Source organism: Phaethon lepturus, unplaced genomic scaffold (assembly GCF_000687285.1).
Source record: "Phaethon lepturus isolate BGI_N335 unplaced genomic scaffold, ASM68728v1 scaffold18611, whole genome shotgun sequence".
Lineage (NCBI taxonomy): Eukaryota > Metazoa > Chordata > Aves > Phaethontiformes > Phaethontidae > Phaethon > Phaethon lepturus.
In genome coordinates, this window is record NW_010517195.1 from 59,979 (window position 1) to 77,530 (window position 17,552).

Here is a 17,552-nt window from a genome sequence, read left to right on the forward strand (position 1 = left end):
CGGAGACTGAAATATAGCGAAAGAAGCTATATTTCCCACTTTCCCACTAAAGAAGTGGGAGACAGATTTTAGTCTGATGGAGCTTATTTCCCTGCAGATGAGAGACAGACCAGATAGCAATGCTCAAGCACCTCCAATGCCATCTCTCTTTTTCTTTAAAAAAAAAAAAAAAGGAGGCAGACACTGCAAGGAAGTGGAAAATGGAACTGTACTTATAAAGTACTGCATCCACTCACCATTTTTTAAATATCTTTTCTTCTTCATGTTCATCTCCAGTAAATATCTTTTTTTAAGGCTTCATTTCATTAAAAAATAAATAGTACTAAGGCAAAGTCAGTCAAAGCAGCCTTTTCTGAACACAAAGGAATGCCTCCAGAATGAACACAGTATTTTACCCTATTGATCTGCCCTCAAAGAAGCGGGAGGCTCTGCAAAATAATTCGGACTATGCAGACAAGAGTTACATCAATGTGAAAAGTAATCCCTTATTAGAGCCCAAATATGAAGTTCTGAGTACACCACTGATTTCAGTAGGAATTTAGCTGCAGCAAGATTTGGTGTCATTTCAGGGAACTAAATTCACGAGGCTTTTGGATGCATTTGCAAGGGGAAACGGTAGTGATGAAAACAGAGGTTTCCTCACCATCGCACACAGCTACCATGGGTCAGCCAGGACACCAGTTCTTCTCACTGCCTGAGGTTCACCCACTCCAAGCACCAACAGAAGACTTATGCCCTGGAGATATCCCTTAGACACTATCCGCCTGCCATGTGAACACCTGCAGGGCAACCTGTGATGCCAAAATTCTTTCCAGAACTTTTACTTTGCTGTAATAACTAAAGCTGGGGAAGGCACCTCTCCTCTGCCAACCTCTCAGCTCAGTGCTGTCCTCAGACAAAACGTCTTTTTTTTTTAACTCATGGTTAAATTGGCAAACCTGAAGAGATGGTGGTCTCTGCTCATTAAAGCATAATAATCCACTGTAGACAGACTCTCTTTGTATTATTGTTTGAAACCTCTTATGCAGGAAGATAAAAGTTGGCAGGTCTATACCAGACAGATGCAGTGTGTCACTTAAACTAGTATTATTAAACACATGCTTACATGCTTTTTCATGACAAACGTTTGCTACTGTCAAGAGAGCCAGAGCTACAGTGACTGACTGATGGTACGTTTCTCACATGCACCAGCCCTCCTCTACTTTCAGTTGCCCATATAGAGGCCTAAACAAGACGTCCAATTTTACAGTGAAATTTTACAGAACTCTAGACATGTGCTTCCAAAAAAAGAACAAACAAATGCTCAAGTATACAAACTGTGTGTTTGTATTGTGAAACAAAACCTGCATCTAAAAATACACATATGCCAAACTGAAGTTACACCCATATATGAAATTTTAATCAATTGCATGCTGGCACACATATGATGTGAATGTAGTTTCCAAGCAAACAGCTGTAGGTTTGCGTAAGAATAGTTTTCATCTGAAATCTAGCTCCCAACTTCAAATAATTTCACTGCAACAGTTTAGGGATATTTCTAGGTAGAGGTGCAGGAAGACAGTTATGTTCAAAAACACAGGACTAGATCAGTGAACCCAGCTGCAAGAGCAACCACCCAAAGATGCAAGCATTTTTCATTATTTCAGAAGCATCCTAGTAACTGTTTAGTTAATTAACTTCATTTCTCCTGAAGGTCAGTCTCCAGAAATGTCATGTGTACAAATGTACAGCCTTGTTATACAGCAAGCGGGATAACTGACTGCAATGATTGCCAATTTATGCAATTTAAAATGTCCTGTCAGAAGAAATGTACTGCAGTGCTCTCAATCATTAATGCATTCATTGAAATGTGGATTATATGCAACCACAACAGAAAAAAAAAAAGTCTAAGATACTCAGTTAGCAAAGCATTTGCTACTGTCCTAACTGTCCAAATACTGGTTCTGCCTGAGCAGACAATAAACTTCATGATAGAAGTTAAATGGAACAACTTCCACCATAGAGCAGGGTAACGGCTCCAGAAAGGATGTCCTCTTTCTGATCATCTTGTCATAAAGGCTTTTAAAATATGTTTTTCTGGTGAAAAGACAGCAGTAGCAAAAGTGAACCGTGTTCTGTTTCAGACTATTAACATGTCCAATGGTTAGACTAAATAGGGATATATTTTTCTATACAGCCCAGGGAAAACCACTTAAACAACTGCATGGTATCTGTAGAACAGACCACATAAAACCCCAATGAACTGAGATTTTTATCACAGGGAAAAGTTCCATTTCATCCATTTAGAGCTGCAACTGGAGAATATTGCCTGGACACATTTTTTTCTTTCTTTTTTTTCACACAGTCTTACGAATCAACTGTATCCTGTATCAAGAGACTGAGGGAAAGGGCTCAGCGAAGGAAACATCTCATTCCCTGCTCCTGCCCCAGGCCCTCCTGCTTTTCATTATGTGAGATGTGTTCCTTATATCCCCTTTCCATTCTGGGCGGGATGGGGGCAATAGTTGGAAGTCTACAGAGCTGACTTCCAACTTCTAAAAACAATTCAACAGCTGATCAGCTTTCACAGTAAATGTAGCCCTGTGACACCCAGGCACTGCTAGTTCTACCTCCTAAATTTCAATAGAACCACTGGCCACAAAACAGCTGAAGGACATGTTTGCCACCTGCAGAATTTCACAAACATTGGTAAAAAATGGCAATTTTTGACTTAGTCCCATAAATAACATGGTTAAATGCAGACAACAAACTTCTCTAGCTGTTCAGCCAGTCTCAAAAATGTTCCCCTTCTATGAATAATCTAGATTTTTAACTTAAAACAATGAACAGAAAGTGTTTATTGGTTTTGAAAGATCGACTATCAAAGATAAATGAAAAGATTAAAATCCCACGTGGACCCACCAGAACTGAAAACATTTCTCTACTGAAATACAAAAGTAGTACCACTTTATCATCAAACAAGTTTCCTTGGTAAAGTCACAGCAGTCAATAATGACTATTTTGCCATGATTCCATTTACCCAACAAGTTAATCATGGGAGCTAAAAGATAAAAAACATACTTGGCTGTTGCAGTTCATTTAAAAGACTAAAGCAAGCATTTCATGGCAGTATATTTGTTCTGGTACCTTACAGTTAATACCATATTTAAAATTTTTTTGTTTGTTCGACAGAGAATAATCTCTCCATTTACTTTTCGCTATAGACACTTCTACCACACCCACTAATATGTATTATATTTTCATCACTGTCATTGTGACTTGCGTTGCAGTAGTGCCCAGAAGCTGCAGTCGTGGTTGTGTCTGTCAACGGGCAAATGCAAAATAAATAAACTCTTCACCATGAATCTAAACTGAAAAGAGCGACAAATGGGAAGAGTGAGAACAGGGGGGCATAGAGCTAAAATGTGACACAATAGTTCAAGAGGATACATCAGCAAGTAACACGGCAGAGACCAAAGTAAGATTCTGCCACGCTGATGCAAATACCAAGTTTTGACAAGAACATCAACTGAGCCATGTTTTCACATCTTACATCTCTGCATTCCCTGCCCAGTGCCCCGTCTGCACCCAACACATATTGAGCTGGCATCTCAAGTCTGCTGAGAAGATGATCCACACTCTTAGAACCAGCAGGGCAGGACACACTCCACTAATTCAAGTATAAGATAACATGCAATGCCTGAACACCTCACTGGCCTGAGACGAAATTTACCCTGGAAGGGACAAGTGGTACAGAAACACAGACAAAGGACAGTGTGCAGGCTATTTATAACACAGTTAGAAGTAGGTCAGATACAACTGAACTAATTCCCCTAGCATCCTTGAACTAGGAGACAGAACTAATTGTCAAATTCAGCTTCAGAAAGACTAGGCATAAGTAAAATAGAAAAGACAAAAATCTCAATGGTGCCGACAATTCCCGCTTTTATTCACAGAGGAATTATAGAAACATAGAATCACAGTATATCTCAAGTTGGAAGGGACCCATAAAGATCATAGAGTCCAAGTCCCTGCTCCTCACAGGACTATTCCAAGTAGAGAGGTTCTCACTGTGTGAGAGCCCTGAAAGTAACTGAAAGACCATTTTTGTACTTTATGTACAGAATAGATGTCAGAAGAACAGCTTCTCTTGTCATTGCTTTCTGTGGGTGAGGGGTAAGAGAGGGCAGCTAAAGCAAAGCAAGTAGTTGGTAAACTTCCTTTTCACTACCGTCAAACAGGTCTGCGGCAGCAGGGACCAAATGAACATTACCATGGCGAAGATTATGTTACAGCACTGCGAGGAAAAGCAATATCGTTCAAGAAGAACACAACGGTAGTATGCAAAAAAAGCCAAATCAATCTGCAAATTCAGTATTTGTGCACCTCTATGCTTAGCTGTGCACCAAGCTGATTTTTGGTCCCCTGCTCCTCCACGGCAACGCACAAACAACCTGTTCTCTCTCTGTAGGTGCACATGCAGCCCTGAAATTAATTTTGTGTTTGACATCAATAAATTGCACTTCAAGTAGAGATCTCTAAGCACTGTACAAATGTAAAAATAACTTATCCCAAATCTGGCAATGAAAAGAATAGAGGCACAGCAAATTTAAGTGACTTACCCTTATTCACACCAAAAATCTCAAATCTTACTTCACTCAGAGGGGGAGGTGGCCTCAATGCAGTTTTCAAGAATTTCCTGGTATAAGACTTGCAGAACTTTCACATTTCAACCGGATTTTTATTCCAAATTTCCCCTATAAAAAAGGTGGCTGAAACATGCATCACTCTGTACGATAACAGACTTTGTTAGTGCCACCTCCTGGTGATAAAACAAACCTGAAAAATCGTGCACTAAGCTGAAGATTCTCTAACAAAGTAAAGTGAAAATACAATAGTTTGGCCTGTTTTGGTTTCCTTATTTATGATGTCTTGACCTGAGGCATCAAATTTTCCCCTCTGCAAACTTGAAGGAGGATACAAAATCATTAGCCATTTTTAGGATGACATAAGTGCAGAAGCATAAGCATCCTTTAATCAGTGACAATGGAGAAAAAAAGGAAATGGAAATTCCTGGAAGAGTCACACTTTCTAGAAGGTACATCTGCCTTCATTTTATCCTTTGGGTATTTTGCTGGGGTGGACATTCAAAGGCACGCTAAGATCTCCACCGGAGGTTGCCCATGGGGTCATGAGCTTGGTGTAGCCTCCCCCATTCAGCTTGCCCATGTTTTTTTTGCATCCTTCCAGTTGGAGATACTCTTTGGATGCTACTGACAACAGCAAGCTGTCATCATAGTGAAAAGAGGTGTCATAAAGCTGTCGATAAATACACCCCATCACCTTCAACTGGTCTGCACCACTCTGAAAGAATAAGATTTGGTTTAAGAAAACTACAAAATATGAGTTTTACTTAAACCTACCCCTTCGCTAGACTGTATTTTGGATAGCTGCAATTCATTTTAAAGCTCACTGTCCAAGCCCACAAGGCAGAGGGTAAAGGTATAAGAGAAGTTAAATTATGATCTTAACACAGAATGGGTAAGTGTTGGCAATATGCCTAATACTCTTGAGGGATTTTACAGTTCCTGTGTAAAGTAGATCCTTTTTGGCATTAAGCCTAAGACTCTTCAGGGAATTTTTGTAAGTTGCCTGGGGCCTTTATAACACACAGTCCAACATGCATTTTGGTATCACCACTATTTTTATTTTCCTAAACGTTTTATTCTTAAAATTCTGAATGCTTAAGATAAAGACTCTGAAAGTACAGAGTCAATGTAAATCACCACCTTCCATCATCTGTGTTCAAGAGTTGCCTGAATATCGTTTATGTTCAGGATTGAACCACGCCTGAAACATGACAGATAGGGGAAAAAAAATTAACCAGAAATAAGCACTCCAAGGGAACGTCTTGCAACAGGAATCTGTGCACCACCTTTTACATAAAAATGAAGTAAACCTCTTGTAGATTCTATGAGAAGCATACCAAGAACAGCAGTGAACCTTCCCAAACCTGACCAGAATTGCTAGACATCCAGCTCCTAAAACTACTTGCAGAATTAAACTTGGGGAATGTCAAGTTCTCAGCTGTGCCCTTTTGGAAAGTCCTAGACCAGACAAATCTGGTCTAGTCAAACAAAAAAGAGCAGAATCTACTAAGACCCATCCCTACTGTCTTCAGAATAGATTTCCCCAACAACTGCCAGAGCTGCAAGCAATGATTTCCTTGCCTTGATGGATCCTTTGTTGTTTTTGAAGCATAAGAAGGCCACCGAAGCATATGCAAAGCTGGAAAATGTGTCATGCTGGATAAAACTAAGATCATTATCACTTAATCACTTTGCTGTACCTAAACATCATCAATAACCAGGCTTTAAAACTACTGACAATTGATTATAGAAAACAACTGAAAAAGAAAATAAGTCTTGAGTCAAGCTTTCTGCGTAAGGAACTGCACAGAATACTGATGAACATCTTTTTTCAGACTGCGCCAACTGACACGTAAAAACAACAGTACTGGAGAGCAAAATAAGTATGTTAAAGAGATTTCAAGTGTGGCTCAAGCTGCTTACTGATTAACATTTCTGCATATAACACTCCTCACAGACCCATGCAGTTATTGTTCAAAAGTGAAACAAGGTTCTCTTGGCAACTGGAGACAAACGATCCTCCCTGACCAAGTTCACAATTCGCACACAGCTTAGCAGCGTTGGAGCTGCTTCTTCTTCCAGAGCCTCTGGGGAAAAAAAATAAATAAAAAAAAAAAATCCCAATCCCAAGATTTAACGCCTGTCAACTACTTCCAGGATAATTAAAAGCCTTAATGATCACCAACAGGAAATGTGCTCATCGTACACATGAACATCAACTAACTTACTTATTTTGCTAGGAAAAATTTACAGTCAGATTTGCAAGAAAACAGGCAATAAAATACAAGCTGATTTTTCATGTCAAGGAACACTTAACACTGCAGGGACCACAGAAATGGAAGACAACAGCAGTCTTTTCAATGGCCCTAGAAAAGGAGAACAAAAGGGATCCATGCCTATCTGCACACATTTCTGCATTTCTTACTAACAGATGTCCAGATTTGCTTCTTCAAGTTCCATCTCAAGTATTTTCATGTCAGCTCTTCACAACTATAACACAGCTTTAGCCACATACCTACATGTTGTCTACACTGCTTTTAGTAGAGCAGTCAGGGCGGAACCAACGGCCAGATTGGTTTCCAAGGCTTGAAGTCCCCACCCGTGCTGTTTCACCTGCTGCCAGGGAGAATAGGGGACACAACGAGATGGCTACGGATCTCCTGGCTGAGAGCAGCTCACAATTTCTAGAAAGTCTTGCCAGACATACGAGCTCAAACCACAATCACAATAAGGAAGACCAAAAGCCAGGCTGATGGGCTTCCTCTCTCCTCCCCATGTCCATGTTGAACCTCTCCATCGTGTTATGAGCGTGGTAACTGGAGCTGCAGCAGCTGCATCACCTCCACCAACAGCACCTCAGCACAGAACTTCAGTCACATCATTGAAAATTTTTGCATCATCCAAATCCAAGAAGCTTTAAGACTACAGTATATTGTCTTACAGGACTGGCAAATCCACTCCTAAATTTTGAATGAACTACGATAAGCATGTTAAGTACAATCACAGCAATTCAGATCAAGGATCCAACTCCCCCAGCAGGACCATTCCTCCAGTGGTGCTTACAAATAATGCTGAGGGAAAAGTACAAGGTGTTCTCCACAACTACTCCCACAGCCACTTTCCACAACTGCCTGCACCAGCAGGGGTATGTTTATCTTTAATACCTCTTGACGGACTTCAGAAACATGTTTTCATTCACTGAGTAAGAGAAACCAGTGTAGGTGTTGAACATATCGGTCCCTTCAGAAAATGTGTTCTTTTCAGAAAGATTTGGGATTTTTATTCCTGCATGAGACATGAGAGCACTCAGGATATGCCTGCACATATTCCAGCTCACACTCACAAGTCCATTGTCTGCACAGATGAATAAGTAAGACAAGCAATAAGAACAGCTACTAGGTTTTCTAGAAAACAAAATACTATTCAAATGTGTATAAATATGTATAAAGTATAAAGGTAATAATTCCCTGAATACATAACTTTTGGATAACTAAATCACTACATTTAGATCACAGTTCTCATTTGAACTACTTGAAATTTACACAATTAAAAAAATACCTTCTTACTAGAACACTCAGTAGAAAGCTGGATTTTTGAAATTATGTCATTTTTCATTACATGACTTCTGTCAAAAGATTTGCATTGATGAGAGAAGTTGAAGGCCAGTGCTGACCAGGTTATTGTCTTGTGTCTTCCTTTACTGTTCTGTCCCTCTTCCCCTTTCTGCTCATTCCTGCCTGATGTCTCTCTAGCTCACTATCACCTCAGCAGATACTGTCAGTAAAAATCTCCTTCTAGGCCTGAGTAAATCCAAAAGGTGTGAAACTGGTTATTCACGAAAAGTGGTCAAATACACATATCGAACAAAATGAGAGACTGTAGATGTCCAATGGCAAATACATGTACTGTTACACCTGCATTTTGCACCTAATTTCTCTGTGAGAATATCTAACATGAGCACACAAAAGTGTACACTCCCAGCAAAAAAATGGAATCACTGCACCAGCACATTTTTCTGTACTGAAAAAAATTCACCGCTATACTATCTTCTTTCTCATATGCACAACGTAGTACTAGAAAGCTCTTATACCATCAGTACAACACAGGAGATAAAGCAACTGAAGTCAGAGATGTACACCAGTGCATGTTCAGACTTGCTTTTTTCCCTGCATATGGTAACACAGCACAATGTGCTTCAGGTTCTCATCATGCACCCAAGTGTTAACAGTTTCTCTTAACGTGACTTAGGTGGCACCCTTTCTAAAAATCATCTCCTTGCAAAGCTTTGTAACACTATACAAGATAAAGAGAGTCTTCATGCAAAGTAAAAACTCCCTGCGTGTTGCGGTTACTGCAGCTTATTACTGTTCTCTTTGTGCACTCAGCACCACCTCCTGTCAAAAGAAAAAAGCCTCTGTATAAACCAAGGCACACAACTGGATGGCCCCAAAATACTCTGTTCTTTCCTCCATCCCAGGCTGACGCTTCTGGGGTTTTTGTTTAAACTGTTTTATTCATTATTGAAAGAATGCAGGGAAACTATTGCAAAACCACCACCAAGTCATTTTGTTGTGTATCTTGCTGCTTTTACTATCCAATGTGTTTTAAAGTAAAAAACAAAAAAACCCCAACAAAAACCAGCTTCCAATAGTACAAACCTCCATAACTGATACAGAGACAACAGTAAAAGGAAAACTGTTGTCTTCTTGGGGTGAAGGTTTCATTTCCCTCCAGGTACTCACCACTAGAGAAGAACAAAATTAATTAAAGAGCTGCACAAGCATAAACTACATGAGTTTACTTTATAAGGTTTACAGCCTTACTTACATACATAATATGCTTTATACAGCATAGCAAGGTTCAAAATCTTAGAAAATTATCTGGACACAACCAAGTGAATGAGCCTTGCTCTTCCACAGTGGGTGTGTTGCCAGCATGCATCATCTTCAACTCTGTAAGTGGTCCTGCTAGTAACAAGAACTTTAAAGCATGAGGAATTACTAATCCCAATCCATAAAACCACAGAATCTGAAGTCCACTGTAGCGGAATTCCATAGTATCTTGTCTAACCAGGACTGTTTATACATATGCTTCCCTAATGCCAGCCCTTCAGCTGAATACTCACTATGCCACAAAACAGCAGACTACATTTGTGACAGGTAATCAGGCCAAGAAGAAAAGGTGGAAACGACAGCAGCTAGGAACAGAGCGGTCAGGCACAGCAGATCAAAATCCCCAAACCAAGGACATTACACTAGATGATGCTCTCTTCACCCTGTGCTGGCGGTGGATTAGCTGTTACATAGGGCTCTTGGATTCCCTGTTTTTAGGCACGTAATTTTGAAGGCAGCAGGAATCAGGCTCTACCTGTAGTGAAAGAGAGATAGAAAAGTTCCTCCAAAGCTCATGTGAGGAGTCCACCTCTCTTCACTGTAGCAGAAGCTTAAAGCTTTCTGCTGCAACTTACACCCACCACCACCACCAAAGGGAGCACCAGACGGGTGATCTCAGAGGTCGCCTAATGAATATGTATATGCATTACCACTGGTCTGACTCAGCAGAGCACTCAAGCACGCAGTTAACTTTCAACTTGTTCCGAAATTATCCTGGTTTCAAGCCTGCAAGCCTTGCTGAAGAAGGATGGACTTCCTAGGTTTTCAAAGGGAAGTAGTGAAGAAAAACAGAAAACAGAGAGAAGCAACACACTTGGAACAAAATGGGAAATCTCTGCCTCCTTTTCCGCACTTTCACTCAGATGTCAACCCAAGCTCTTCTGGGTATTTTAAACCATTTAATTCTTTTCTATACATTAAATTCTCATGTCTACATACATTCAGTTTTGAAAGTATGATACAAAAACTCCTCCAAAAGAGTATCCCCATCTCCATCATGACTCCTTTAGGTCAAGAAGTACTAAAAATGTAAAAGTTCTGTTTTGACTTCACAGACCCAAGAGCAGACAGTCAAGTACTGTCTCACAGATAGGTAAATCTCTGACGCACAAGCACTTACAGAGGACCAGCCTCCAAATTTTGTGACAGCTATGCATAATTATTTTCTACAGCATGAACTGTGGTTCCAAAAAATGGCTTGCAAACCTACGGTTGAGACATGCTCCAAAGTGCTTTACAGCTTGTTCAGCCTAAGCACTCTAAAAATCATGACTACATTGCTGCTTTCATCAGTAAGCAGCTTGTTAGTCACCAGTGGAAAGCTGTGTTCATGCATCCAAGAAGGAGTGTTTCTGATAGCACTCATAAAATTCTGGTGCCACAGAACATAAAATGACTGTCTGGATTTATTGAGTCAAGAGGCTAGGTTAGGTCAAGAGGTTACCAAAGGAAAGTCAAACTACACTGTTTATAAAGAATCTGGGGACAACTCCGGGATTCTGAGCAACTGCTGTGTAATACAAAGCCCCTGTGAATAATCAAACAACTAATTACTTTTGTGGAAAACAGCAAACATTTTGTTTCAGTATCTCTTCCTTTGTAGTAAGACAGCAGTAAAGAAGAGACTGGATTCCATCTACTAAACCCAACACCATCTGGGTAGGTGACACTGGAGAAGAAATGCTAATAGTAATAGCAATAGAAAAAGGAGTCTTACCTTCACCTGTGCATGGGGAGAAAGAATTTCCAAATTCTTGCTGTTTTGGCTTTACAGACTGTGGGGCTGGCAGTCCTGGGGGCTGTGGAGCTTGCAATAGAGGCTTCACATTTGTAACCACTTGTTTCCTGTGACTTAGAGCAGGAAGGTGAACAGTACTGTCAATGATGTTGCTCTGAAGAGCTACCCTTCCTCCAAGGGGAATCTTTAAGTGTAGGCTGGCAGACAAGTTTCCAATAGCTGGGCTTGGGGTGCTGCTATTTGAAGATGGGCAGGGCGTTCCTGCATGAACTCTGATAGGTGGGATCTGCTGTCCACTGATCATCATAGGTCCATGAGGAATACCTGTTGTCCGATGGCTCATACTGCATGACCTCCCATTCATTTTTAAGAAGTTAATGTAATCAAAATGTGTTTTTACAGACCCACCGCTATGACTGATATCAATCCAAAGTCAGTAAGTAATCCATTGTGTATTACGCCTGTTTAAAAAAATACATAAATAAAAATAATTGATATTGTAGTAAATAATAAATGAAAAAGGACTGCATGTGACTGTTAACTTTGTGACATTACTGGTTACAAGAAACAAACTACAAGCACTATATGGTCTGTCAGGGAGGAAGAACAAAGCCAAGCAATGACTTCAGATCTCTCACATGGACAAAACCTGCCTCTTAAAAAGCTGAAGTTTGTAGTAAGGTCAGCTGCCTTCACATTAGCTAAACCAGCCATGAAATTATGTGAATACTGACCAAGTGCAAGAAGGCAGCCAGGAGTGAAAAGACTCTTTGATAGGGAGTTGTCATTAGGATGAACATGGATATCGCCCCTTTTTCTGCCAGCTCCTCAATCTATTAATCAAAAGGGTGCTGAAAAGCACACGCAGTAACAGTAGGCTAGCAGTATGCACGTATAGAGAAAAGAGAAAAGAGATACCAGTTCGCATTCTAAAGGATGTACACAGAGCAAAATGAAGAGGGAACAGCAAAACCATATTAATGCCTCTGTGGTCCTTCAAACGCTGTGACACTTCACAATAGAAAAGTATTGCCAGAAAGCACAGCACAGAAGTATTCATAAACATAACTGCAATCACTTCAAGGGTGGATGCTTATTGTAAGCCTATAGATACACCATAATTTAAATTTAAACATACACTAGCAAATTTTCCAGGACATCGTTCAAATCATACCAATAATTTTTGAACTCTGACTTCTCGTCACTTATGTTTTCCTGTTATTTAAATCTTAGAAGACAAGACTGGTAAGGAGTTTGAGAGATCGTCTCAGTCACAACCTCCCCCAAAGCAGCATCAACTAGATCTAAACGTTTCCTGGCATAAAAAAAGATTTGTAGGTAAAAGCTGCACTTCTCAGTGTAAATCACTGGGCTAAGATATCGCACAGATGGGGTAATTTCAGCCCTGACTCAGCCGAACAGCACATGCCCAACTTTCATCACTCGGTTCATATGTTTAACATTAAGCACATGTTTAAGTAGTCGTTCAATCATGGAGTCAGTGCCTAATTAACTTGTTCAGACAAACAAATTAAGTTGGCAGAAATAAAACTGAAGTACTGCTTCAATTATGGTTTTCATTCATGTATACATTAAGGTTTTAATTAAGTATTATTATCTTGCACATGAGATTTTCAGCACTGAAGCCAGTAAGATTATAACCAGTATATCATGATTGAATTTCTTGTAAAACCTTCATACTTAACCGTTCACTTGCTATGATTCTGCAATGTCTCAATTATCTCCATCTGTGAACTCTCAAAAAAAACCACAACAAAACATCCCTGTTTATTTCACAAAACTGCATTCACAGCACGCTTTCAGATTAGAGTAAAAGCCATGTAAGTGTGGGTATAGGCATATACGCTTGGATATTCACACACTCTCCAGTTAAAACTCACTAGTAATGAAAGGCCTAAGCATGTTATCTTCAATAGTAAAATCCCTACCTACATTAATAAGAGAGATATGCCCTAGCCACACTTAAATGGTCATAAAAGATTTAGTCTACATACTATTTTTCATTGTTACATGTTTATATTATGGGAATAAAAATTGTAAAGCGCACCAATTAAAAGCAATATCATTTATTTTCATGCCTGGCTGAAGCATAAATCACTCTCCGCAATTCAACCAAAGACAGGGAGAGCTGAATGTTCTTAAATTCTCAGAGTTTGTTTTAAAAGCAGAATGTACCTTGCCCTAACACAGGTGACTAGATCCTTAGAAAAGGACATAGAAACAAAGGCAGCTGTTTTGCTGGTAAGGCTATACAGCATGTCACTATAAATTGGCAACAAATAAAATAATCATTCTTGCCTGTAATTCTTGTCTGCAATTCTAACTACATTAGAAAATTACTAAGATAATCAAGAAAAGATTATACATGGCAAAGGCATTGCTTTGTTCAACAAAAGCACCTTCAGTTTAACCAACAGAAGAGTATTTCTACACAGCTTACACAGACCTACCAGCCCCATAAAATCCAGGTCAATATACAACTTGTGTTGTTAGTGGTGTCCTTTGCTATTCTTCTCCAGTAATATTATATCCTATAATGAGTAACAGTGTTCTATGCTATCGTTGTACCAGTTTTATCATTGGCTACTGCTGGGTTTTTTTACACTTGAAGAAAAGCCTCTGGGCGAATAATTTCTTTCCTCATCCTAGTAAATTGTATTTTGAACCAAATGACCTGAAAGTACAAACAAAACCACCTTTTTTTTTATGAAAGCAGTAGCGAGTTAAAAAATTTCTCTACATTTTCTTCCTCTAGTCCTTCCTGATTCTATAATGAAAATGTGTAACATTACATTAACATGCAAATCAGTGTTTTCTTTCTTTAAAATATTAAAGCACCTTGGAGAGCGTTAACTTTTCCAATTTAAAAAAAAATATTCTTTTCTGTTTTTTTCAATATTATTTACTTGTTCATGAGTGGCTTTTCATTAATTAGATTAATTAATTAGCATCAACTTCCATCATGATGTCAGGACCTTCTCATATTAAAGTCAGAGTGGCCAAAGTGATCCAAACCGAAACAACAGATTACCTAGAGGTGCATTAAAGCATAGATAACTAACTAAATGCCAACTGGACATGAATTATATTCTAAAAGTATAACTGAATTTTGCATTAGATCCATAAATAGCTCCTGATTACAGCTACCTGTAATACTAAAAAGATGTGATAAATTTATAACTGAAGTGATCTTAGAAATTGTAGGAATAGAGAACCAAATATAACAGCTTATTTAGAAATAAGCTTAGAAATCCCGAATAGGGTTGAAGCTTAATGTACTAAGTTAAAACAAAACAAACAAAAATGCAGAAAAGAATACTATCCCGAGACTGAATGGCTGTGCTGACAAATTCTTTTGTTCTACCAAAGGAACACAAGTACTTGCCACTTCTTAATGAAATATTTCTGTCCATTAGTGAGATATTGTAGTGACCTTTTCATGCTCCCACGGATGTTAAAGGAAATACAATTATGTCCACTGCTTCTAAAGCCTCTTTTTTTTTTTAAGCTGACATTACTCAAAGCTCTATGACTCTGCATCTATCAATAACAGCATGACAACATAATTACTCAAGATCCATAACAATGATTCATAAATTCACTTTCAGAAAGCCATGTAGTAAAGTTTAAATTCAAGCTGAAGCCCCGGAAAATCCAAACGCTAATCCTTCAGAAAGCAAAACAAAAGAAGAATTCACAAATCTGCGCCTGCAGCACGGTATGCCATATAGTCTACTTTTACAGTGCAGTTTTGAAAAATGATCAGAGTTGGCTTACTGCTTCACCCGCTCAAATAAGAGGTAAGACACATTTCAACTTCAATAAAAGCTGAATTACTTCACGGCAGAGATCGGTTTAAGGAATTGCAATAAATCCCTCTCGGGATACGCTTTCACAGAAGTAGTTACCAGACACTGGCACCTCGTGCACAAGGCAGCAAACACTATCCCAAACCAAAGGAGAAGACTTAACGCACTGAAGAGTCGCTCCTTCCTACTCTTCCACTGGAGACAGCTCACCGCTACAACAGCTACCATACACCACAGAAAGCAAACGTGAGCTGTAACCCCCTCCCTTCGGACGGTGTGCTCCAAGACGGCGTGAGTGCCTTCCCTCACCACGACCAGAGACAGCCTCTCTCCACGTTCTCCTCCACGATCTCCTTGGCACAAATCCAGGAAAAGACTTACTTCCTACGGGGCTGAGCCACCACAAGGCCACCCAAAGGGGCTACCTCCACTTTAAGCTCTGCTCTCCCCTGCCTGCCCTCTCCTCCTTGCGTGGCCGTGGCATTTGGAGCATTACCTGTCAGGGGCACCGCGGTGAAATACTCAGAAGTCACTGCCTCCCCTGACATCACACCCCTGATGAGTCAGTCTGGGTGGACTCAAGGACTGGGATGGAGATGGGGAAAGGACAGCCACCAAAAGCTACAGGGATGCCTCACCTCAGCCTCACTGACCACTCAGTGTTTACAAAAATGGGGCCTTGGAAGCTCCTGAGGTTTTCATGTCTCCCAAATGTTTGTGACAAGGACACACCCTGACATAGGTGTAAGCCACCAACTTAACAACTCATTTCCTAAAAAACACACACACACACATAGGAAGTGTTGGTATTACAGCTTTTGTACAGTTATCTGGCTATAGCTCACAGGCAAAAGCATGATGATGAATTCTTCTTGGGAAGAAAAGCCACACAGAGATTTAACTAGGAAAAAAAAATAGCTGAGAGCTTGAAATTAGGCTTGGAACAATACATACAGTAAGAATCACAGCTGCAACAAAGGAAGACAATGTGGCTTCAAACTTAAACTACAAAAGAAGCTTTCCGCTCAATTTATAGAGAATCCCTTCCCCACCCTCCATGCCAGCCAGCATCTCAGAAGTCATGCACTACTGAGGATAATAAATACCTCACACTAGCATCCAATTTTGGTCATTTGTACCCATTTCTTGACAATTGTGCTCTTGGACTACCACAGGGGGCTTCATTCCAAACGGCAGTACTCTGATACTCCGATAATACCATGTTTTCCTTAGGCCCAGGTGGTCAGCCAAGCAAAACCACAAAAGGGTCGCACAGCCTGAGAGTTTCTAGTTCTCAAAGATCGGCAGAATGCCTTCTTGATGCAACATCAACAAGCAAGGCAAATGAAAGCTAAAGGAGGTCCTCTCCAGCACTGTGAGACAACAGACCCTAAAGACAACGGAGTTTCTCAGAGCTAGCGTAATGAAATACACTAATTACTTATTACTTGCATCACTATAATTCCTAGGAAGATTAGTCACAGAAAGGAATGCCTTTGTGCGAGGGACTGTACAAACACAGAGCAGAGCACAGTCACCGATAGCGCTACAACTGCCATCAAAAGGGCAGTCATTATCAGTGGACAGGATGATGTATATCCTAGTGTAGTTAGGACCAAGCATTTTTACCATTCTGCCCGAAAAACCTTCTCAGGATTTTACTGTGGTAATTAAGATCTCTTAAGCTTTTTCTCTATTAGGACCATTAAGTGTCAGAGCTCTGCTACTGCAAGTGGTTGCTGTAACAGAACAGCATGAGCTTTCCAGGAGCAACACCATTTTCATTAGGGCTAGCTACAAACTTCAGACAAGCTGCTTCAAAAACACGATACAAATCTGGCAGCACCAAGTACCACAGCCAGAGGCAGCCAGAGGCATGCAGCATCCTTACCCAGTAACCAAAGGCTCCTGCAGACCCTGACTCGTGCACCTTTTACTCACACTGTTGCCCTTCTAGCATTGCCTAAGATGACTTTGGACTTTCCAGGAGCGCAGCCACAACTGCTAACGTTGCAGTGTCAGCAACGGTGAGATCTTCAGCGCAAGCAGGACATGGGAAACCACCAACAGTGTCCCCATGTGAGCCAGTAGCAATGAAGAAGCTGAGGGCCATGGGCACCGACCCTGGCCGGGCACCCTCGTTGTGACCACCACTTGTCGGGCAGCGTGGGCAGCCACCACGTGCTTCCGGGCAGATGGCCTGGGAGATACCTACCGCCATGCTTGTCACACCCATGGCTCGTCCCACAGACCTCGCAGCTAAAGCATGAGCAGTGTCAACCGGGGCCAAAAGCCAACCAGGCTCTCGGGAGAGGGGGACACAGCTGAAAGCCATGAATTTCAAGCCTATTAAGTTTAAGAGGCTGGAGTTATTTGCAACACACAGGCCCATAGATGAGGCAGAGCTGTCACCTCAGGGGGCACGACATGTCTAGGTTTTTGCCCGCGGGGACGCTGCCTGATG

The 17,552-nt window shown here is 40.6% G+C and overlaps 1 protein-coding gene across 1 annotated transcript in view; it reads right to left on the bottom strand.

The window, feature by feature from the left end:
- GLIS3 (GLIS family zinc finger 3) overlaps positions 1 to 11,622 on the bottom strand; it is a gene marked incomplete at its 3' end in the record, with an annotated part of 43,681 nt that extends 32,059 nt beyond the window's left edge. Inside the window, exon 1 of the mRNA XM_010296321.1 lies at positions 11,238 to 11,622. Coding sequence (XP_010294623.1) covers positions 11,238 to 11,622 — 385 coding nt within the window. The remainder of the gene's footprint in view (positions 1 to 11,237) is intronic.
- Between the last annotated feature and the right edge of the window lie 5,930 nt (positions 11,623 to 17,552).